The sequence below is a fragment of the Anopheles merus genome, unplaced genomic scaffold (genome assembly GCF_017562075.2).
Source record: "Anopheles merus strain MAF unplaced genomic scaffold, AmerM5.1 LNR4000125, whole genome shotgun sequence".
Lineage (NCBI taxonomy): Eukaryota > Metazoa > Arthropoda > Insecta > Diptera > Culicidae > Anopheles > Anopheles merus.
In genome coordinates, this window is record NW_024427705.1 from 1 (window position 1) to 25,619 (window position 25,619).

The 25,619-nt window shown below is 45.6% G+C and overlaps 1 protein-coding gene and 2 pseudogenes across 1 annotated transcript; 2 read left to right on the top strand and 1 right to left on the bottom strand.

Moving 5' to 3' along the window:
• Positions 1–19: 19 nt before the first annotated feature.
• On the top strand, positions 20–1,145 carry LOC121601609 (annotated as a pseudogene).
• A 983-nt stretch (positions 1,146–2,128) lies between these two features.
• On the bottom strand, positions 2,129–4,339 carry LOC121601614 (annotated as a pseudogene).
• A 3,359-nt stretch (positions 4,340–7,698) lies between these two features.
• On the top strand, positions 7,699–13,186 carry LOC121601610. The gene is given in 8 exon segments (XM_041930436.1): positions 7,699–8,203; positions 8,283–8,437; positions 8,606–9,472; positions 9,475–10,367; positions 10,370–11,148; positions 11,225–11,299; positions 11,403–11,661; positions 11,772–13,186. Coding segments are annotated over 8 exon segments (3,366 nt in total). The 5' UTR covers positions 7,699–8,122; the 3' UTR covers positions 12,029–13,186.
• Positions 13,187–25,619: the final 12,433 nt, after the last annotated feature.

A 25,619-nucleotide genomic window follows, 5' to 3' on the forward strand; every position in this document is an offset into this window, starting at 1 on the left:
GGGTGCCGCTGGACCTGGCATGGGTCCCGGAAGGTTACAGTCGCCGCCGCAACCATTTCGACCGCATCATCATCAGCTAATAAACGTGCCCGAGGGTAGTCAGTTGATCGGAGCCAACGGGCTAGTAACCCATGGAACACCGGCATCCGCTGCAGGAAACCGGAAGCTGACACTGCGGGAGCAGCAAGTGTTCCAGTTGCGCCGCGAAATGATGCATCCGGGCGGCGTACGCTTGCAGTTGCGGCGCAAGGACTGCATCAATTCCATCGGGCTCGTTGATGCGTTCGGTGCCGTATGGGTGGCGGGATGGAAACAAAAGGAACATCCGGTACTGTACAATGCGCTTCACATTGGCGATCAGATGATCAGCGTGGCCGGTGTTGCGATCGCGTCCGCAGCAGAAGCACACAAAGCTATCCGGGCGGCACCGGGTTTGTTTGTAAGTGGTGCACGAAAGGCGCACTACGCGCACTAAGGCATCAAATTGCGGGAGCTGATTTCTCGTTTGCTTGTTTGCAGGTTGAGCTTATCATTCGCCGTGTTCCATTCGGCCGTGTGTACGCCATACGACGGGAGATCGATGGACAGTGTTTGGGTCTGATACGGGACGGTAACACAGCCACCATCGTGGACGTTGTTCCGAACAGTTTGGCCGCTCGGCATGGATTGCCCCGAAGGTGAGTGACGTGGCAGAAAGCATTCTGGGATGTATTATAATTACCACTAAACGTGCACGTGCATGGACAATCTCGTTTCTTACAGGCAAAATCGTGTGACGGATTGTCGCTAACATTTTGGGTGTTGACCGAAATCAACGGCCGGCCGTTGAATTTGTTCTTTAAAGAGAACGAAATACGTGATCGTTTGAACGCGGTTGGACGGGATATATCAATACTGGTATGTTGTTATTGGAGTGTTCAAGTGCAACTGTGCGGTATTGTGTTTTTTAACAACATTTTCATCTGTACAGGTACAACCAGCGGATTTGGTAACCAAGCTGAAAAAGCAGCTCAAATCTCTACGTGGCCACAAGGATTTTATTGTGCAATAGGCAACTCTTATCGACCAACAACGTGTCTTTGTAGTTTGAGAAACGCTACAGAAGTGAAGCAGGGAAATACCATCACTCATCTCTGTTTTTTATTAGAAAATATACGCCAAGTTAGTCGGACCTATTATACTGGGGAAGTGTAGGCAACATGTGCGACAGTGTATACAAAGCGCAATTGTCGAATAGAAATAGAATTACGAGGCAGAAACACACTATAACGAGACAGTTTGCAATACTAACCAGGACATAAAGTAATGTGGTCCTGATGGGACGAATACTAAATCCAATTCCAATACTATTACACCACATACCTAGTACACTACTCTATACAACGTATACCAACAACATTACTACTTACTATCATCGCGATCGAAATTAGTGCAGCAAATTATTGTAGTAGTTTTGTTTTGTAGGAAAACACTTGGCCCAAACAAACAAGCGAGTGTGCAAAATATGTAAGCGAGTCATATTGAAATAACAAAACCGATATGTGATGTATCTTCGCAATGGCAGCGTAATGCGCGCGTGTGCGAATGCGTGGTGTGCGTTTTAAAAAAAGGGCAAACGGGAAATGAGCACAACAATTTCCTACGCAGTAAACGATTAGTGCAAATTTGTGAGCTAGAACTTAAACGACATTTACGATAATGCGCCTATAGTAGATACTGGACAATGTAGAAATTTGGAGTAAACAAAAAATTACCTTCATCTGGTTCCGTATTCAAATGAGCCGCTACTCTACGCAAAAGCATAGTATAGGGATATCGTTTTAAACTGTTTAAACTGAACTGCGTGCAGGTGGCGTGCAATGTAGAGCAATTTGTAATTGTTTTGGTTTAATGATTCGGCAATTTGTTGAATAATTAGTAAAAAATGTTCTAGGTTTTATACATTTTATTGTTCCTTATCAAAATCAGTACGATTGATGCTCTTTTGAAGGATACCACTGAGGAAGGTAATGCAAAAATAGCACAAAACAAAACGTAACAAAAAGTAAACAAAAAGGCTGTATACTAGCACAAAGCTCTGTGTGAACCTACTGATTAGTATATCTACTATATGTGTGTGTGTGTAAGTGTGTGCGTGTGTGTGCGTGTGTGTGAGTGTATGTATGTTTGTGTGCAGCTCCATATTAACATGTAACGCGGAACTGAGCGACGGTAAGCAACGAGGCGAGTTGTGCTCATTTGGCAGTCTCGAAACTCTTCAAGCACACATACCACACTTTTCTTAAAAGGCTGATTGTAACAAACAAAGGATTTAAATTGTATGCTTGTACGGGTTTTGCGGGTGGTAGTTTTGATACGAATTATTAGACAAGCAGCAGACGAAATCAAGAAAGAGGCGGAAACACTTATACAGGCCCTTCTTTCAGTGAACAAAAACTAAACAGAGCAGAAAGTAAGGTAAAGGCGTTTTTTCCATTCTTATACGAATCCATTCGCTCAGTAGACACGCATTCTTTAGACATTTTTAGGACAAAACAAAGTGATTTCTCTTGACGTAAGATTTTAGTTCTGAGTGCTCATAGTCGTCTCGTAGTGTGGTAAAAATTAGTGGGTTTCTCAAAGCGGCGCAGTAACACCTCATGGCAAATAAATGACCCACGAGTTCGTAGGTTTATGTTCTTTCTTTTTAACAAGCAGCTGACTGTTCTTATCTCTTACAACGACGTATTGGGGGTACGTGTGGAAAGAAACAGCTCTTTATCATCGTAGTAAGGTCGTGTGTGTTCGGCAAGGTATTATGCACATACTGTTCCAGCAACGGCACGAGACGCCGATTGGCGCCAAATTCGGTAGTTCACTTCGGTCCGGTTCAGCTGGGAGTAGATCCAGATGGGCAGCCGATTCGAAATGACCCACACATCACCGTCACTGTCAATCTGTTGTTGTTGATGATGATCATTGTAACGATTCAAAATTATTAAACTACTGTTTTCGATCAACATTCGTTTGTCCATAACGTAACTTACCCTTAAATCTGCAGGATAAATCATTTCCTCGTTGTCCAGATGCACTATGCCGTGGTTTTCCGGTGTGAATTGCTTGTGGCGTGTTCCAGCAACCAATCGCATTCCGGTTGATTTCCGCATAGAAAAGCACTCCCGTGCGCGGATCGTACGCGTGGCTCGAGCTTTGCGTGTTCGGTCCACGGGCGCCAAGATGGTGAAAGGCACGCCTGTACGCCCCACTGCCGAGCTGCGCCATCGTTTCGTTCTGTAGAACCCGATTCGAAACGGCAATCTCACTGACGGAAGCCATTGCGTGCAGATACACGGTACGCTCGGCAGCACTATTTTCCCACCGTCCACCGACCGCCACGGAAAAGATACCATCGTACCAGGTGAACTGTTGACCGGCCACATTGAAGTCACCGTACCGTGGTTCAAAGGAGAAGTAGTTGTGCTCAAACCGCCACATCCGACCCTCGGCCAGTCCGTACACGTACAGCCGACGCCACTCGTAGTCGGGAATGTACGCGTAAGCACGGCTACAATCGCGATCATCGACGTCCACCTCGATGTTGGGAATGCCGTAACCAAACTCGACCATTTCCGGTGGAATTTCGAACCGTCGTACACTCCGATTGATGGTAAGATCGATGACCCATAGGGCGGGACGCTGCACCTGCGGCCTGCACCGCCCGGATACTCGAGATATCCCGTATCGACGAACCAGAGCCGATCGCAACGATCCACCTGCGTGCGGTAAACAGAGATGATGCGTTTCGGATCGGCGGTGAAATCCTCTGTAATGGAGAAATGGGAGGATGAGTGAGTATAATACACAGCTCCAATGATTCGATAATGCCAATTACCCGCAGTGAGTTCACCAATAGGTTAGGATACGGATCCAGCGTCGGATTGTTTGCCGATGGATTGCGTGCCATGTCGATGACGTTCAAGGTGGCCGGAATGCCCGGACGGCGCCGTGGAATCGTAACGTACAGGAATCCCTTGTGATGGGTGACACCCATCGGCAGATTGCCATACGCGTTGAACGTGTCCTCATCGGCTGGGACAGAATTGGCCGTGAATACTACATTTTGCGATGCTGCAAAACAGTTCGCACAACATAAAAACCTCAACTGATGAACATGCTTCAGAGCTACCGTGCGCCGCTTAGCCTTACCATCGCTACTGTTGCTGGACTTTAGCTGTGACCATTGATAGACGAGTTGCAGCTTTTCGGCTGACGTTATCCTTAGCTCCTCGCTAAATAAGCCTATCAGAAAGATTATGCCAAATACGGCCCATTTTGCCATTTTCGAAAAAAAGAAACCGTAGAACACTGTTATGATCGCGACTTTCACTAGCGGAATGATCCGAAAAGCCAGCGAAGATGCTCGTTTTATAAAAACCTTATCAGTGTTCGTTAATACCGTTTCCCATCTGCTGTGGGACGGCTTCGAATTGAAACGTCTGACCTTCGACAGATTATGGGAGGTGGAGAGAATTTGTGTGTGTGAGCCTTTCGATGGAAAATCCTAGTAAGAAGATGGAAGCAGGAAGGCATGTGTGATTGTGGGCCTTTCTCAGCTTTGATGCATTTCGGAGCATCTTATCGGAGCATCTTTTCGAAGCGCGGTGGGAAAATACCTTCAATGGCAGTGATCTTGTGAGGAGTTTATGCTTTTATTTGTGGAAATTAAACGTTATTTACAAACAATCACCTCACTGGAGGTTCAAGTACCGGGCCGTTACATATTTATTTCGCTCTGAGATAATGATTCTATTCGAAAATTATAGTTGGTTTTATCGTTACATATGCTCTATTGTATGCTAAGTTTCAAATGTTTTTTTTTTTAATTATTCAGGTTAGTTGCTGATAAATGTGATTGGAAAGGATACATGCTACATTGCTTCGTTCGTTTCGCTTCGGCCTAAACATGGTTGTAAATAAATAATTATATAAACAAATGCAACGTAGCTGTGCCGGCTCCTCCTAGTCGCCAATTGGAAATCGATTCCGTACCTTGTGCTCCCGTTACAAGGATTTTCTTCCGACGTACTTCACATGTCCTCCTCCAAGCTTCGTGAAGTGTTCTTGTGCAATGCCACAGTCTGCCATACGACAAATGCGTAGAACATTTGAAATAAAACCGCTTTATATAGCCGTGTCATTTATAACCGCTACACTTTAGTGTGTTTAAATGACAAAATTCCGAAAATTACCAAAGTCACAAAATGGAATTGTTATGAACGAGTAACAATGTTATGCTATTTCTCAACTATTTTTAAAACCATATTGTCAACCGCCTTTCGACAACCTTGGTTATACACGCTAAAAGCATTTGGAATGTAGTATAATCATCCGAGGAATACGATTTCTTTTGGAGCTCGTCTCCACGATAACGGACTAAACCTCACATCGATATCCAAGGACGTACGGTGGTGTCTTCAGGTATGAGAAATCTCACAGGTTGTGTCTTCCCCGTCCGAGAAGTTCCGTCCCTTGGTAGCTTTGGGGCTGTGACTCCGATCCGATTGCGTGGTATAACGTCAACGTAGAAACCTTAACTTTTAAGCCATCTTTATGGTCTTTATGCCGTCAACAAATAAATCTAGTGTATTATGATGTTTTAAATGATATACATTCACACCGTTTGACTGCGATTTATTAAACACAGCCACAATTCTGCCCGTGCATGAGTCTGCTCGTGGCGCCATCTAGTGGTGAGTAGCAGTAGTAAAAAATGCATTTAAAATGCATAACAAAAATGCGTTTGGGCCGGTCTGGTGGTAAACTCGTCAACTCGTACGACTTAACAAAATGACCGTCATGAGTTCAAGTACCGAATGGAACGTGCCTCCCATACGTAGGACAGACTATCCTGCTATCGTAATAAATAAGTCATTGAAAGCCGAGCCCACTATACGATAGACCAGGGGTCTCCAAACTACGGCCCGCGGGCCGCATGCACCTCAAGCGCCTTTAATGCGGCCCGCGAGGACTGGGCTAAGGTTAAATTAAATAGCTTTCTTTTCTAACAGATTATTTTCTTTACTTCTGAAAGATGAAATTCAAGATTCAATAAAGAAAGCTGCAGAAATTTGATATATTTCAATAATATTTTCTTATTAAAACGAGATTTGAACTTTCACTCATTCTAAAGGTAGCGTCAAAATGGCCCTCAACAAGATTCATTGTGAAGCAATGCGGCCCGCGAACTGAAAAGTTTGGAGACCCCTGCGATAGACGGTACGGTCAATTCTCATCTGCACCCGGTACTCAATAGCAAATGCTTTTGATAGTATGACTGCTTACGTGTGTATAGTGCAGCGAGAAGTATCTCGTGCAGGGTTAATTTAAATAGAGATACATTATTTTATATTTTTTTGCTAGATACAATGCTTTATTTCTAACGTTGAACAGTTTCGTTGTGTTGGCGAATACATTGTTTTCAGGAGAGTTTTGGATAATAACTGTACCATTTTGACCAACACACACATGTACTGTTTATGTTTGCAAACAAGAAAGACAGTGCATAGAGGGAAAGGATATTCCGTTTCAAGCCTAACCCTAGCCATCGTCTCCTGGCACGTTCGCTCATCATCTGCAGGCCAGACGCATCCGCGATGAAAACGAAACACACAGCCCGCAGGACACCGAAGTGCACGGCACCTACGCCCGCCCGCAGCTGCATTTGTGCACCGCAGCTGTGGTAGGGTGCGAGGGAGGGTCCTCCGTTCCAGCTGTGCTTCCTCCGCTCGTCCACCGGCATAATGGCCATTTTTTGCCTGCACTGATTTGTAGTTCTGTTTTTCGTTTTTTTTTCTCCTTCTTCTCGCCATTCTTAGCCAGAGGGTTTTTGTTTATTATTCACTCTTTCTCCCACGGATCTTCTGCCCTGGTTCTGAGCGATATGTATCGAAATGGGACAAACAAATGTTTGGATAAAAAGGTCACACACACACACACACACACACACACACACACACACACACACACACACACACACACACACACACACACACATACACACACATACATACATACATCCATCGGTCGTGGGCTTAATTTGCCAAGACGTAAAACAGGACAGAGGCAACAAGGATGGATGGACCACTATGGACCGCTCGGATTACATCCATTCGCTCTGGGGTGCGTATGGCTGAAGAAACGAACGACAACACACAAACACACAGACAAAACCAAAGGAAAGGATGTAGTTCACCCGCACCCGCACCCACGGACTCAAAACGAGCAAAGGAAAAACAACAAAAAGGATCCTTTTCGACAGAGAGGACCCGGCGGTCGTTCGCCAACTACTCTACGGTGTCGTAGATGGATGTTAAGGATAAGCGAAAAGGGACAAAGCAAAACAGGACCAACAACATCAAAACGGCCAGAGTATGTTTGTGTTGAAATCACATCAGTTTGTTCCTCGCTGTTCGATGCACATGCAGTTGTAGCAGCAGCAGCAGTGTTGCAATCGTAAGCATTAGTGCACAGTCAACACAGTCAAATCGACTAGTTAGAGAAGCAAGCGAGTTTCGAATCGATTCCATCCTAGCCCTTTGGCGGGTCTTTAAACAATCCTCTGCTGGCGCTGAGAGCGGACAATTTGAGCCTTACGCGTACCTGTGCGATTAGCGTTAGTGAGTGTATGTGTGTGTGTTATTTCAGATCGTTCGTTCGTTCGTTGGCGGTCGGTCGGTCGGTCAGTCGGTCCGTCACACGGAGAGCGCTGGTACAAACGCCAGCAATCGATTCCGGCCGAAGTAACGTGGTTGGGTGGTTTATGTGGGTCCTTCGACGGACTTCACTTGTGTTTGTAAAGCGCTCAAACGACACCCAACAGGTCTCGCCCAGGATTGTTTGTGACGGTACGGCGTCACCGTTTGCGTGTCATGTGGTTCCTGCCGTTTATTTTAACAATTGCATCGCAACACTCCCGGCGCGTTTGGTGGTTGGCGCCTTGCTAGCAACGAAACGAAAAACAACGCGTTCAGTCGCTCGGACGGCCTTGAAGAGTGCAGTTGGCCTACTACTGGCAGAGGAGCCTAGGACCTGTGACTGTGGGAATGGTGCACTGAACGGGAAGAGTAATTAACACAGACGAGACATGAAGCGGTCCTACGCAGCGTTAATAGGACCGGTGCTATGGTGGGTGGTTTGCTTGGCATGGATCGAACGATCGTTAGCGGTGAGTTATCAGCCCTTTTTGCCAAGCCTGTTAGTACACAGCAATCAATAAGGTTCGCTTTCTTTGCTTTGTTTTCCAGCAGGAAAAACCAACGTTTCGCATAATAGCACCCGAGTTTATCTGTAATCCGGCCCAAGGTCATGGCAGCACGACCGATAGTAGCGGTGCAGCGGCCGGTGGTGTCACCGGTGGGAATTTCACACAATCCGCATCCGCACGCCACCTAACGATCGGGTAAGACACGCTTTGGATTGGAGCGTAGGGGGGGATGATGGGGGAAGGTGTCCTTGCGGCGCAGAAGCGCATAAATTATTGATTTCATTATGGAGTGCCCACTGCTTCCTGCCACTTTCTCCTCGCAAACCGTGCCTTACTGTGCGCTATCCCTTTTTTCCGTGACAGCTTTCAAACGAATGGCGGGCAGCAGCTGCACTACCGGGTGAAAACGTACTTTACGCTGCTGGGCGACACCGCATTCATCAGCCAGCGGCATACGGTCGGGCTGTGGCGGGCCGTACGCCAGCTCGAGCAGCGTGTCCGGCGCGAACGGGACGTGATCGCGCAGCGCGGACAGATGACGATCGGTACGGACGAGCTGGTACCGGGCGTAGTGTACACGTTCGGCGTGGTCGCGCTCGATGCGGCCGGCGTGGAGAGCGAGGAGCAAAACTTTACTATGACCTACCGGGACGCGGACCAGGGTGCCTCGTTCGAGCACGGTGGGTCCACGCGGGGCGGTAACGACGTGTCGCTGGTAATGCTGGGCGCCGAGCGGACGTACGCGGACGTGGACTATCTCGTGACGGCGCAGCTCATATTTTGTGTCCGGCGGGTGGATTACTTCTATCGCTGGACCATCGCCGAGGACGGAGGGCGCAACGACAGCGAACCGCTGGCGGTTGCGATGGAACGCTCCAAGACGCTTACCGTGCCGGCGGGTACGTTGCTTCCCGGCCAGGCGTACGACATCGAGGTGCGGGTGTATTCGACGTCCAGTGTGGATGAAATGATTGCGAGGGCACGCATGACGGTGCGCGTTTTGCGCCGTGTCCCAACAGCTGTTCTGTTTCCCGTCGATGCCGTGGTCGGCATTGATCAAACCGTGCGGGTGCGATCGTACGTGTCCGGTGGCGGGGAGGGGATGGTGTGGTCCTGCCAGAGCTCGAATGCGGACGGCAATTGTGACGACACGTTCGAGGTGAGCGATGGCGAGGCACTGGTAACCTTCTACAAGGAGGGTCAGTACGTTGTGCAGGCCTCCATTGCCGCGGGGAGGAACGGGAATCCGAACCACGGTGGACGTCGCTGTTGGTGGTTCATCCGAAGGTTACACCCGCGGTTCGCGTGCTCCAGTGGTCTCAGTATCCGGCCGTTGCCGGGGAACCGTTCGAGCTGCTCGTGAGCGTGGCCGGACTCGTGCCGAACTGTTACTCCAACTGGACCGTGCTGAAGGAGGAGGGCGGCTTTGCGTATTTCGATCCCGCGCAGCTGCCGAACGGCCGCACCTTGGGTGGTCTGTTCATACGCGATGTGGAGGAAAACTTTCTTGCCGAGCTGGTGGACTATGGGAACGATACGGTCGTGAAGGATGTGCCATTGTCCATTCCGGGTCGATCGCTTACCGGACCGTGGAAGGGGCTGGAACCGAACGCGCGCTATAAATTGCGCCTGGAAACGGTCTGCCCCGAACCGATCGACGATAGCAAACCGGGCGGACCACAAGCTTCACGCGAACCGATCAAAAGCCACTGGACGTTCGTGCTGGAGACAAACGGAGCACCGGAAGCGGTGCTACCGATGGTGTTGACCCCGGAAGCGAATGGAACGGCCCTAGACACCGTGTACAAGCTGGCGACCGGGATCGCGAAGGACACCGAACTGGACTACCCGTTGCGATACAGCTTCTGGTACGTGGCCGACGGTGTGGACGTACACGTGGCCACCTACTGCGAGATAACATCGGCCGAAACGGTTCTTCCGTACAGTAAAACTGGTTGCGTCGGAACGTACGCGGTCGTGTGCGATTCACGCGGCGCCTGTTCGAAGATCATCGGTCCGGACGCTTGCGTGCTTCCCGGGGCTGAACCATCGGCGGAAGCTGTACTGTGGGCGCTGGAATCGGTGGAGGCATTTTTTGATCGGCTCAACTATCGCGATGCGTTGAAAATGCATTCGAGCTGCTGATAACGTTGCGCAACCGGCACTCGCCCCAGTACGACGGCGCGTACCGCCGGTTCGTCGAGCAGTTGCAGCAATCCATTGCGCACATCCGCAAGGTGTACGCGGAAACGGCGTACCTGTCCGAGGCCGCAATCCAGGAGTTCATCGTGCAGGCAAAGCCCCTGCTCGATCTGGAGGAGGCGAACAATCACGCGCTGTTTGAGCAGTTGCTGGAGCTAATGGACGCGTCACCAAGGCCGAAACGCTCCGCACCAGCGCCCTCAATTGTCGGAGGTGCGAGCAAACTCAACACCAAGCTGCTACTGATGGAGAGCTTAACTGTATCGAAAAACGTGTCCGTTGCGCGGCAGGCACGTACGAGTTTGTTAAGCTTCGTGCATCAGGCCGCCCGGAACTATTGCGCGCTGGAGCCGCACTACGTTTTTGTGGGCCAGCTGCTTACGCTGGAGGTGAATCGCTACCGTAGCGTTGCGGAAATGAACGTTGGCCACGTGCCGATTCCGAACCACGTGCTGCTCAGCACTCCCGCCGGCCGCGGCCGGCTTCTGGACGCCTTCCCCGAGACGGAGTATTTCTGTCTGGGGCGCGTATACTACGCCCGCGATCTGTTTGTCGAGCGGGCCGAGCAAGCGCACGAGCTGGACCTGGGCTTCTACGAAGCGTTCGTGCTGTCGGTGGAGAAGGGCGGCATGTGGACGCTGGTGGACTGGAGAAATGACTACTTTCTGTGGTCGCTGGACGGACGCCGGCTGCCGAACGTGACGGTATGTATGCACTTGGAGTGTTGGAAACAGCAACCAACCAAGGGGCAACTAACTCAAACTCTTGCAATGTTTTCAGTGTCAAACGTGGGCAACGGTGTATGGAGCGGCAGGGACTGCACTACCGTCGAAACGGCCACGGATGAAGTGCGGTGTAATTGTACCAAGCTAGCATACCTTAGGTGGTGACCTCGAACGATAAGGAACTGTGAAATGCGATACTTAAGACCTTGTTTATGTTTAACTTCTGCTTCCAGAATCTCAAACGAACAGAACCAGCCCCAATCGAGGAGTCCAGTGGATACTCATCAACGGAACCCTATGCAATGTTCTCGACAAGCGGTCTCCAGTCTACAGTCGCTCCCGAACCAGCAAACACTTCCAATGTGGTGAGTTCGGAGCCCGATCTCATGTCTACGTCACCGGCAACAAGCGTGCGCCCGACCGTGATTACGTCCGATGTTGTAACTGCTACCGAAAGCGATATGGTGACTCTGCCAGACAACGCGACCGAACGTGCGGAAACCTTTCCTATCGTACCGTCACCGAACACGTCCATCGCTCACCAGAATGGACCGAGCGCTCTTCTTCAGGGCGGTAACGAAACCGGCTCCTCCAATAATCAGACCAACCGATCGATGGCGGTTCTTCGCTCGGATATACGGTCGTTGCAGCACTGGCTGTTGCTGCGCTAACGCTGGTCGTGTTAACTGTAGCGTACCGGAGGCGCAAAGCCGTTCTGCGTCTGGCCGATGAGCTACAGACCGTACCGTCCAGAGCACGTACACAGCCATCGCCACACGTGCGGTATGCTCGGTTTCAAGATGAACACAATATGACCGGCGACAACGTGTCCACCATATCGGACGTACTGGCAATCTAATGCGGACCATTTGGGCTGTGGTTTTGAGTGTTAATGAACCGACCTGCGTTTAAGCGTTCTCTCGCTTTCCCACCAGAAATGATCTCAAGATATCTTTACACCCCACCCTGCTTCTATTATCCTATGACACATTGCATGTGTGTGTGTAGTTGCCACTTTTGTGATTTTAGCGTAGTGTATGCATGTACAATTTCACAACGATAGATGTGAGCAAAGGCAATAATCACGTTATATTTGTAGAAGCTGATATGTTTTATGGAAAAGTAAATTCTTCGTCGGTTTTGGAGGCAATAAAATACAAGAACATAAAAATAAGCAAATAAATACAGAGTTTGGCAATAATTTCTTAACCTCTTCTTAACCACTATCGTTGAATTGTTCGCTAACATATTCAGGCTTTTCACTCAAACGGACATTTCGTTCATTTTGGCAATCGGCGTTCCCGTTCGAGTTACCGTCGGCAGATGCGAGTTTTTTTTTCGGAAACATGCAAATTTAACTATACCAAGAACATAAATCTAAGCATTCTTTGTTTGTAGTTAAGGTAAACGTTAGTTTAGCCACACTCTCGTCACTCATATTTCCAGGTCATTTTATACAGTTCCGCAGACAACTTATCAGAAAATCTTTTTCACTCATCGTTGAGGACACTCTTTAGCTATGCTCCTGTGAAAATTACGCTGAATTAAAATATGGAGACAGGACATTAGAGTGGAAGTGGTCTAGTAAGACGAGTTAAGAACCATAGCGGTTACAGGAAAAAGGCCGAGTTGAAGCTTCGAGCAGGGTGATGGACGTGAATCTCGATAGTATGAATGTAAAACTTCAACAAATTACTCGCAGACAGAAGCTAAGCTACTGACCTCCGGGTCTCCTTCGGCCACGGGGCGTCATGCGGTTTTTTAGTCCGCATTATGGTTGATTTGTCACTGAAGGTGACATGCCACTCATTGCGCGACATGGTAGCAACATACTGTGCGTTAGGAAGAGCAATCGACTGCAGAAAAACACAATGGAAGTGTAGTGCGTCCAAGGGGATAGGAAAGGATGCCTACGGTAACCATATAGAGCTCAGAATGTACCGTCCCCCCGTAGCAAGGATTGACTATCAGGCTACATGGTAATGAATAAAGTCTCGAAAGCCTGTATAGGCCTGCCGGCATGTCCGCGATGTTACGCCAAATAGAAGAAGATTTTAAAGACTCAAGAAGACCACAAGAGCGCAAAGCGGAATGTTGGGCATACCAAGATTGTCTCTTCTGTAAGTACGCATTTGGGATTGAATAGGATCATCAAATAAGAGTTTTCGGAAAATCTTTGAATTCCAGTGCACTCGGCAGATTGCTACCGGTCCTTGACTAGTTCATATAAAAAGTTAAAATGTAATTTAATATTACATTAAAAGAAAGTTATCTGAATAAGAGGCTGTTCGTATAACAAGTGAGTTACTGGAAATAAATAAATTTGTTATGCAAGGTTAATTATATCTCAAGAATAAGTTGTAAGTTACTTATAATAAAGCCCTAGAGGCAAATAAATAAAATTAAATAAATTAAATAAATTAAATAAATAAAACCAATTAAATAATGTACATGCCGGCTGCTTTGCTTTTGATAGAAATGGAAATTATGCTCGCATTAATAATCATTGCTGCTCGTGACAGCTACAACACGAAGAAATTTTACAATTCATAAGATTTTTCAGCATTCCTGTAAGTAGAAACTGAACTGAACTGTACGATGCACTAAGGTCGAGGTGTTGCTCTAGTGGGTGAAGGTACAACCCTTGTGGTAGTTGGAGTCGTTGTAGGTAGGGTTCTAGTTGTTGTTGTTGTTGTAGGTGGGGTTGTAGTAGTTGTCGTTGTAGGTGGGGTTGTAGTAGTTGTCGTTGTAGGTGGGGTTGTAGTAGTTGTCGTTGTAGTTGGGGTTGTGGTAGTTTCAGTTGAGGTTGTTGTAGCTTCAACGGGAGTTGTAGAAGTAGTTTCCGTGGGGGTTGTTGATGTTGTAGTTTCTGTGGGGATTGTTGCTGTAGTAGTTTCAATGGGAGTTGTAGTGGTAGTTTCAGTTGAGGTTGTGTGTTTCCGTGGGGGTTATTGTTGTTGTAGTTTCTGTGGGAGCTGTTGTTGTTGTAGTTTCCGTGAGGGTTGTTATTGATGTAGTTTCAATGGGAGTTGTAGTGGTAATTTCAGTTGAGGTTGTTGTTGTTTCCATAGGGGTTGTTGTTGTTGTAGTTTCCATAGGGGTTGTTGTTGTAGTTTCTGTAAGGGTTGTTGTAATGGTAGTTTCTGTGGGGGTTATCGTTGTAGTTTCAATGGGAGTTGTAGTAGTAGCTTCCGTGGGGGTTGATGTTGTTGTAGTTTCCGTGGGGGTTGATGTTGTAGTAGTTTCAATGGGAATTCTAGTGGTAGTTTCAGTTGAGGTTGTTATTGTTTCCATGGGAGTTGTAGTAGTAGCTTCCGTGGGGGTTGATGTTGTTGTAGTTTCCGTGGGGGTTGATGTTGTAGTAGTTTCAATGGGAATTCTAGTGGTAGTTTCAGTTGAGGTTGTTGTAACTTCAATTGGAGTTGTAGTGGTAGATTCCATTGGGGTTGTTGTAGTGGTAATTTCTGCGGGGGTTGTTGTAGTAGTAGTTTCAGTTGAGGTTGTTGTGGTTTCCATGGGAGTTGTTGTTGTGGTAGTTTCCGTGGGGGTTGCAGTACCAGTAGTTTCCGTATTGGTTGAAGATATTGTCGTTATCGTTGAAGTTGAAAAAGTGATGGATGCAGTTGTAGAAGTTGTAGGAATGATGACCGTTGTAGTTGATATTATAGAGCCGGTTGTTTTTGGAAAACATGTTATACCATGATAACACAGCTTGTTCTTTGCCAGTAGAGGAAAGGGACAGTAACAATTTCTCGTAGGCAATTTTGAGACAGGATGTTTAGTTTCGTAATTGTTACCAACATCATTCCAAGGGCAAGCGAGAGAAGGCCAAATGAAGTACTCTGAAATGAAGAAATCTCATATAACGGTGACATGTGTAGGATATTTCGTCTTACGATATGGCTGTGTTGATAGAAGTGCTTCATTTGGATCTGCGTAATGTGATTGATAATCTCGAACATCATGCCGAGGACAGAGCCGTTTCCCATTAGAGGGATGCACTGAAGTTTTAGGTTGCGGCGGATTAAAATATCTTTTTTGCGTAAATTTCGCACACTGGAGATTGCTTCTGGAACATACTTTGGAACATATGCATTTGCGGTGTCAGTAACAGTCACTTTATTTGAGAATGATCCACTAAGTTCTTCACACTCTAGTTGGCTATTTGTAAGCAATCTGTTCGCCAAAACTAAGGTTAATAGCAGCAGGATGATCACACCAACAAAACAAGTAACACGCTTTCTTCTATTGCACCGTTGTATGCACGTGTATGCTAATGAACTCATATTGAAATAGCTAACCAGCCACCACGAAAGAGCGTCAACGAAAAACTCATGTTTACAAGCACGCGATATGCCTTTATAATAAAACCCAAGACTCTATCACAATGTTGCTGTATCGTTTCAGACGTGTCGACTAAATACGGAAGTTTCGCCATAAATAACGTTCTGTATATGATATTTTTAGAAGGATATTGCTGCTAGTTTTTTTTTAAATTAAACTACGTATTTTTTAAGCAAGAATTATATTCATGTCATACTGAACTTTGTGTTTTGTTTTAAGACTTAAACCTATCTGCACATATGATCTGTTTGTGTGAATATACAGGGAACTAGTTATGCGGCGTGTTGGTCTTTATTTTCTATGAAAAGAACCTCAAAATTGAGCAAAAATAGAAATACTTGTAATACTACGAAATTAACTTTCCCTTGCTTGCTTGCTGATGTGGTTTTCCTTTGTATTTTACGACATGTGTGAAAACTCACCTCTGTAGACTACAAATCATGGACAACAAAAGCATGATACGCATGATAACTGACACAAGCCGCTTCACAAGGAATGCAGATTTACATATATACTATTGCTGGTGTCATTAGGCGAAAGGCCATGAGAGTGACAAAATGCTGACAAATTTTTCAAAACGTGAGCTCTTGTCACTTTTTTGAGCTTTTGTCAAAATTTTGTAACCTGGAGCAGCCAGGAAATAAAGTTGACAAAAGTTGACAAAAAGTGACAAAATTTGACGTTCGCGAAAAAGCGTAAACAAACAGCTATTTGGCGCAGTTGTGACCCATTGCTATGATATAAATGCTAAAATGCATGATTCGAATTGATGTTTACACCTATTTAGTACTTCTTAAACAAAATATCGATGATATTCAGATGTTGGAGCTTTTTGTCGTTCTTGTGTATATTTTTGGTGCGGCCACGAGAAAAGCTCTTTTTTGCAGTTGACAAGCAATTTTGACAAAGTTGAAATTTTTTCAACATTTTGTCACCTCCGTGGCCACGCGCTAATTCGCTTTAAAGAAAGTTGTTGTAGGCAGCCGTGCCGACCCTGGACTAGCCGTGGCAGTTGCGCTAAAAATCTTCAGTTAAATGATCAATTGTGTATACAGTTGGATGCGTTCCAATGTCTAGGTATACGGAGCTGAATTTCATATAGATCAATCGATATTTCCCATTGTTTTGAACTAATTTATGTTGAGTTTCAAAATTGAGCAGAATATTATATTTTTTTAATCAAACCAAATAAGCTCTGGAAAATCCTGAGAACAATCAACCGAGAAAATATTTACACCACCATAAAGCTGAGAAAACGTGAATTTTTTGGCGGGGTTAGTTGAAAAAAACTTTCTTTTTGTCACTGAAAAATTCAATTTCAAAAAAGTTACAACTTTTGGGGCAAAAGAGCCACCTCTATTTGGGGCAAGTGTGCCACCCTCTTTCATAGGCGCGAGCTATCAAAAATATAAACATTGTTGTAGCGTACAGCGGTATGGTGCGCTTTTACGAGCGGATTCCATCCCGAAAAAAAGACCAGCAACAAACCATATTGCGATACAGTTTGTGATGAAAAAGGGTTCATTGGTGACTCAAGACATGTAGGAATACATACACTAGTGCTACAAACGTAACAATTTCCAATTATCTAAGAAATACGTTTATTTTAACCAGGTGGCCGTCTTGCCCCATACGAGTGGCATTTTTGCCCCTTAGCCCAAAAAACAACGTCTAAAAGACCCTTTTTAAAACGCTTCGAAACAGTTTTGTTTGCACTTGTTTCAAGCGAAACTCATTTATAAGTGAGGAAATAGATGTAAAATGGTTATGCAATTTTAATCGGCTTTTAACAAACACGTTCTAATGAATTATAACATCAAATGCTTAAGGTGGCACACTTGCCCCAAATTCCGCTAGAGTCTTTTAGCGAGCCGATCGAGCAGGAGCTCTCAGCGGGGGCGCTCGGTGCGGCTGGTGCGCGGCCACCGCAATTGTATAATTTTGAAGTGTTTATCGTTTGTGTGTTTTATTTATTATGTACGTTATTAGTGTAATCAATAATTGCAAAAGTGTTAAGACATGTAAGAAAGGAAAAGCGCTAGTGGTAGGGAGAGTGTGATAACGGTAGCGAGATCGGGAGAACGAGAGCGAATTAGGAACGAATTGCGAGAGAGAAAACGCGCAGCGTTAAAATCGGCAGCACTGGATAAGCGAGGAGGAGTAGCTATGTGTGAACTGAAGCGATCAATAAAGAGTGACTTTTCATATACCGAATAAAAACTTCACAGACATAACAAAAGTGATCCAAAACCAGTCGGAAAAAACTATACAAACCAGGCGTGAATATTTTAGGGTGAGTTAGAATAGACTAATTAAGTTAATTAGGATTTAAAAAAAATACCCTACCCTACCTACCCTACCTTTAAATTTAACTTTAAGCGCATCCCCGAAAAAAGATAATTAATAATTAAAGAATTCTGCGATGTTCTTCTTATCTTTTTTGTTGCCTCGTTGAGCTCTTCACTGCACAGTGGGTAGTTTCGAACAAATGTCGGTATAAAATAGCGTTTACAGTGATTGGGGGCCTTCACGATTCTAGTTAGTTTTTTGTATGGAGTTTGACAGTTGGAGGCTGAAATCATGTAAACACTCCATACAAAACTACACAAAAAACTAGCCTGCAATTTTCAGTCTAGATTATTCTAGCCTCAAAGCTAGAATTAGATTCGAGTACCTGGTCGAAAACACGGTGTTGTTTACATTTATCCCAAGATTCATTAAAGAGATCGCATGGTGGAATCTAGAATCAATGTGTATGTAGTCCAGGTGGTCTCATAGCATTTTTTATAACCAATTTTGAACATCACTTTTTGACAGAACGAGAGAAAGTTTTTGCTCCAACGAGCTTTCTAGAGGCTTGACGAATACTCAAAACACTCTTAAAATCTTCATTCAGAAGCAGAAGCGATAAAAATCAGCCTTCTAAATTCATACACCTTGGGATAAGCCCACCTGTATATTATACTCACATAGATAGCTGCTCGAAAACTGCTATACAATGCAAACAGCTGACAGGCTGAAATTTCAGCCTACGAACTTCAAACGGAAAGCGCTCCATTGTTGGTTTTTATAACTTGTAGTCAAGTATCATGACAGTAAATTACAATTCATATGTAGTTCATAACGAAAACACTAAATGGCGCTACATAAAATAGCGTTTTAAGGGATTTTGCAATGGTTTTATAAATTTTGTACGTTTTTTCTTTTATTTGTAATATAACATTTTCAAAATTTTCAGACTGTAAGAAAATAACTTATAGATTGAAATCATACAATGTTTTTTTTTTATTTTGCATGAGACAATTGTAGCTAATTTTCACAACTTTTACTCCCAGGTAGTACAAATTTTAAAACTACACATACACAACTTAGATAGAAGCTATTACAAGCTTCTGACGTCAAGTTCTCGTTTCTGTAGGCTTGAATGCAGGCACATACATAATTAGATACAACAGTTCATATTCAAACAAGTTACAAAGGTTCAAATTTTCTATAAAAATAAGAATTTTCTGCGTTTTTTAACAAGTCTCTACTGCGAGAGCCTCATTCTCGAGAATCAAAAGAGATAAAGAACTCATATTATGGATTTTTCTTAGTTTAAGCCTAAAGATTGAAACCTTATCTTGGAAATTACGTTATTAAAAAGTTGATTTTTTTTATTTCAGTTTGGTCTTTGCCTCATTTATATGTAATACGATGTTCTCGGCACGTTCCCTTGGTAGGTTTCACTAATGACTTACGTTAATACTTATGTCCTACGCTGCCAGGCTAACTATATCTACTTCACGCTGCTTGCGCTAATGGTATTTTATAGCAAATAATTATAGGAGTTGCTGCCGTTACTCTAAAGACTTAACCCGAAGTCTCCACTTGGAAAAATGTTATAAAAATGAGCGAAATGTTCATGGATACACTACAAGCACTACTACTAAGTCGTCGTTGAATGCTGCGATGAAACTATTGAAGCTTTTTCATCTTACTGTCAAAACTTTCTCATGCTGTTTTATCAAATGTCCCTCTCAACCAAAGTCTATATAGCACATAGGTAGAGTCACCCAGAACAAGACGATCCTGAAGGATCAGGGATAAGATTTTATAGGCGGAATTAAACGCCGTAACACCCCTTTCGTCATTGCAGTCCAGCCCGTCTCCTTTCTTGTATCGTGCAACTCTAAACGTGCTCCTCCGTTCAGGACCGGTTCAGCTGCTATTTCGTGAGTTCCGGATTTCCACCCAAACCCGGGGGCTACCGGGTGGTGTTGCCACGGCGTGTTGGGAGTATATTTTATGCACAGGAATTATTTAATTTATCATTTAGATACATGGATACGACACAAGAACTGCTAGCATTTATATTTTTGAAAGAAAAGTATCACTTTTTGGAGATTGTTTTTGCCATTGTTACAATTTGGAGATGTTTTTGCCGATTGACTGCCAACATGCACAGTTTCATTATAGATTATATTCTTCTTCTTCTTTGACACAACAACCGCTGTCGGTCAAGGCCTGCCAAGTACCCACTAGTGAAGTGAGCTTGACTTTCAGTGACTTATTGTTACCATATTAGGATAGTCAGTCCTACGTATGGGGGCACGGTCTATTCGGGACTTGAACCCATGACGGTCATGTTGTTACGTCGTACGAGTTGACGACTGTACCACCAGACCGGCCCATAGATTATATTATACGATCACAAATCTCAACGGAATATTTCAAATATTTAAATAAACAATTGTGATATTCCAAATGGTTCCAAGTTATATGACTGGTAATCCTAATTTATAAATGTGTTTTATTTATTTACGCTAGGGAATCAAAATTCATCTTTTATTACTTTCATAAAGGACGAACCACAAAGTATAAGCACGATTTATAAGGTAGGCGAATTTTTTTTCCAGACACTGCATTTTTATTTTATAAACCGTGTGTTCTGGACTATGTTCGAAAAAAAATCGTATGCCTACGATCGCACTTTCGACCTGACACTTTCCATCAGGTTCAGCACCAAACTTGTGACCAACGATTTTCGGCACTTTTGGACAGGTCCTGGTTTTCATTTTTTTTTCGGCGCGTCTTCGAAGCTGGACCCCTCACGAAACTTTCTGATGGCGGGCCGTACGGTTCCGATACTGACTCCTTCCAATTTCGCTGACTGGTTTAAAGAAATGTTGGAAGTCGAGCATCATTTGTGCAAAACACTTTTGCGCTTTTCGACGTAAATGCCAACAGACACGGTAGACAAAAAAAAATACTTTCAATGCACTAGTTAGTAGCTTTACACTGCTGGCTGCCCAGAAGCAGACAAAGAATCAGCGGTTTTGCATCATCCGTTTACTAGTAACGTCATTTAGAAATTGTGCTTACATTTTCTGGTTCACCCGTTATGTTATGTGGGCCAGGCTCTTTAGGTAATGGCCAGAGAGTCGCCGCATGCGATTTGGTCGCATGCGGCAAGAAATGAGTTTTCTCAATTTTCTAGCTTTTTAGGGTACTTTGATATTTTGTTGTTTCTTTATAAAGATAATCATTATTAGATATGATGTTAAAATCGCTTGCGGCGATGCGGCAATATCAAATGAGTTTGATTTTGCCGCATCACCGCATGCGGCAGATTCGCAAGTGCTGTTATTATCGCCAAATCCCATACAAAAGCATGTGGCAAAATCGCATGCGGCGGGGTTCTGACAGTTCCCTTAGGGCTAGTCTAGTGCTTGTCAAGTAAAACTTTATTTTTAGTTTTCATTAAAAGTGTTAATCGCGTGTACAATCATCGCATTCTGTGGCAATTACTGTAGCAGCAGTTCTAATTTACATTAAAATAGTTTCCGAATACATGTAAGTGGACAGTGAGCTAGACCAATTGTTGAAAAACTGTGTACCATAAGAAGCCAGTAACATTTTAAAATAACGGTTAAAGTTGCATGCATTGAAATTGATTACAGGGCTTCCCACGATTTATTGATCAGTTTCCATAATTTTTGCGCTCGTCTCACGATTTTTTCATCGCAGCCCGTAGATTTTTGGTTCGTTTCCACAATTTATTTGTATCGTCCGATTGGATATCAATACAATAGGACCAACAAATTCTGGGAAATGGCCAAAAAATCGTGGCAACGCACCAAAAAAATATGGGAACCAACCAAAATTGATGAAAACCAACCAATAAATCGTGGTAAACCTGTAAGTCATTATTAAAATGTATCATGATTCTAATAAGGTAAGAGAACTACTATCCAGATAGCTGAGACTCGCGAGTTATATTCTGTCTATCATTGAGCTCGGTGATCGGTGGCTAGGGAACGGTGTGCACAACAGGCGTGGTAAGCAATGCTACGATATTTACTACAGCTGCCACGACCGCCACCACGTGCTCGGAACGGGTTTCGCCGTAGGTCCCCGGCTGAAATCCGTAATCATAGATTTCAAGGCTATAAACGATAGGCTATGCACCCTGCGCATGCGAGGCAAATTTTTTAATATAAGCCTCATAAACGTTCACGCCCCTACCGAAGATAAAGAGGAAGAGGAGAAGGACCTTTTTTACGGCCGCCTCGCTAGAACTATAGATGCGTGCCCCAGGCATGACCTCAAAATCATCCTGGGGGACTTCAACGCAAAAGTCGGTAGGGAGCCAATGTACCGCCAATACACTGGCTGTCACAGTCTGCATGAGCACAGTAACGATAATGGTAGTAGATTGGTCCAGTTCGCCGCAGCGAACAATCTGGTTGTAGGAAGTACCAAATTTGCGCGGAGGGACATCCACAAAATGACGTGGGCGCACCCGGATGGCGAATCCTTCAACCAGATCGACCACGTGTTAATAAGCCGCCGACGACAGTCGAGCCTGTTAAACGTCAGAACTTATCGAGGAGCCAATATCGATTCCGATCACTACTTGGTTGGCTTAGTGATACGTTGTAGAATCGCCCGCCCCCGCACCAATGGGGGCGGAGAAAACACGCAGCCTCGGCTCAACACGGACTCTCTAAGGGACATTACTGTCCAACAGGAATTCAAAGCCGCTTTAGACGAGTCTCTACTACCAGAAAACAGATATGAAACTACGAGCGAGAGGTGGAACGCTCTAAAAACAAACATAATAAACTGTGCAAGAAATATACTCCCACCACGTCGTGGCAACACCAAATCTGGCTGGTTCGACGATGAATGCAGACAAGTGACCGAACGTAAGAATACTGCATACCGAGCAATGCAGCAACGGCATAGAACGCGGGCATGCGCAGAGGAATATTCACGGCTCAGACGCGAAGAGAAACGAGTTCACCGCTCTAAGAAGCATGCTTTGGAAGAGCAAAACATGCGGGAACTCGAGCAAACCAGAGAGGCGTACGGACCGACACGAAAGTTTTACCAAGCGATAGCAGGTCACCGAAACAACGTGGTACCTAAGGTAACCTGCTGTCGCAACAAGGATGGAGATCTGGTTAGTAACCAGCCAGAGGTCCTCTCGCGGTGGGCTCAGTACTTTGATGAATTACTCAACGACCAGTTAAATGAACAGCTAGAAGCGCCACTAGCAGATAGTGTCATGCTACTGCCACCTAGCATAGAAGAAACACGAAAGGCTATCCGTCGGCTGAAAAATAACAAGGCACCCGGAACCGACGGAATTGCAGCTGAACTGGTCAAGAATGGAGGTGCACGACTAGAAAACGAGATTCATCAAATTGTTACTGAGGTGTGGGATAGCGAATCGATGCCTTGTGATTGGAATCTCGGCATCATCTACCCCGTATACAAGAAGGGAGACAGGTTGGACTGCAACAACTACAGGGGTATTACGGTGTTGAATACCGCCTATAAAATATTCTCCCTGATCCTTCAGGATCGCCTTGTCCCGCACGTCGAAGAGATAGTAGGAAACTATCAAAGAGGATTCCGAAACGGAAAATCAACCACTGATCAGATCTTCACCATGCGGCAGATCTTGGAGAAGATGGCTGAATACAAAAACGACACATACCATCTCTTCATAGACTTCAAAGCCGCATACGATAGCATAGCCAGGGTAAAACTGTACGACGCTATGAGCTCATTTGGAATCCCGGCCAAACTGATAAGGCTAGTTAGAATGACTATGACCAACGTCACATGCCAGGTGAGGGTGGATGGAAAACTCTCAGGACCTTTTGCTACCACCAAAGGTCTGCGCCAGGGGGACGGGCTTGCCTGTCTCCTATTCAACTTGGCGCTAGAGAGGGCCATCCGCGACTCGAGGGTGGAGACTACGGGAACCATCTTCTATAAGTCAACCCAGATCCTGGCATACGCTGATGATATAGACATCATTGGTCTGCGGCTCTCCTATGTAGCAGAAGCCTACCAAGGGATTGAGCAGGCGGCAGAGAGCCTCGGATTGCAGATAAACGAGGCAAAGACCAAACTGATGGTGGCAACATCAGCGGACCTACCAATAAATAATCCGAATCTACGTAGGTGTGACGTACAGATAGGTGAACGCACTTTTGAAGTCGTCCCACAATTCACCTATCTTGGGTCAAAGGTCAGCAACGACAACAGCATGGAAGCTGAGTTGCGCGCAAGGATGCTGGCTGCCAACCGGTCATTCTACAGCCTGAAAAAGCAGTTTACCTCAAAGAACCTGTCGCGACGGACGAAGCTGGGACTATATAGTACCTATATAGTACCAGTACTCACATACGCCTCTGAGACATGGACACTGTCCAAATCTGACGAAACCCTCTTAGCCGCGTTCGAGAGGAAGATGCTCAGAAGGATACTTGGCCCCGTATGTGTGGAAGGACAATGGAGGAGCCGCTATAATGACGAGCTATACGAGATGTACGGCGACCTCACTGTCGTACAGCGTATAAAGCTCGCCAGGCTCCGGTGGGCTGGCCATGTTATACGCATGGAAACGGACGACCCAGCCCGTAAAGTCTTTTTAGGCCGTCCACAAGGACAGAGGAGGCGTGGTAGGCCCAAATTGAGGTGGCAAGATGGCGTGGAGGCGTCCGCCATTAAGGCCGGGATAACGGACTGGCAGACGAAGGCGCGAGACCGTGAGCGGTTTCGGACACTCCTGAGGCAGGCCAAGACCGCAAAGCGGTTGTAGTGCCGGATAAGTAAGTAAGTAGTATCATTGAGCTAGACCACCGATTGGCAAAATACGGATCGCATACGGCTCATGTTCTGGTGTCAGTGTTTGTAGCAATACCGCACTGATCCGGGTATGGTCCGACACCTCTTGAAGGTTAATATAGGATCTCCATACTCTACTCCGACTCAATACGTCCATGGCGTACATAACGGTAACATATCTCTCCAATAATCTGAGCTTGGGTACACGAGGAAACCCAAACCCTTGGGAGGATGGGTTATACGGCTAAATTAGGCGAGGGGGGGGGGGGTTGGTCAGCGTGTGTTCTCCATGTTAGGGGCGGCTGGGTGTCCCTTCTGTCCTGGCATTCTAAGGGGCATTAATCAAGGATGCGTAGGCCCTCCGACGATATAGGAGGTTGGGGGAGAGGACTTGCAAGCCACCCCTAGAAAACCCCAAATGCAACGAAACGTAATCAAAAGATTTCGAATTGGACTAAACGAAACCGACCCACGCAACTGAACAAGGCTAACGATTGGAAACTCGGGACATGCTGCAGGTCCCTCACAGCAACCGGAAGTACCCGCATTCTTGCGAACGAGGTGATTGCCCGTGGCTTCGGAATACTAGCACTTCAAGATGTGCGCTGGAAAGGAGTGACGGAGCGCCCTTATCGGAGTGATTGCATGATCTACCAGAGCGGTGGTGAAAAGCAAGAACTCGGTACGGGGTTCCTGGTCATAGGTGAGATGAGGAAACGAGTGATCGGGTGGTGGCCGATCAATGGCCGGATGTGCAGGTTGAGGATTCGTGGCAGCTGAGCATTAAAAATGTGCATAGTCCACACCTTGGGAGCACCGATGACGATAAAGACAACTTTTATACGCAGTTGGTAACCGCTGCCCACAACACGATGTCAAAATTGTCATCGGGGATTTAAATGCTCAGGTCGGACGGGAGGAGGCATTTAAACCGACGATAGGAAGTTTCAGTGCCCACCAGCTGACGAACGACAACGGGT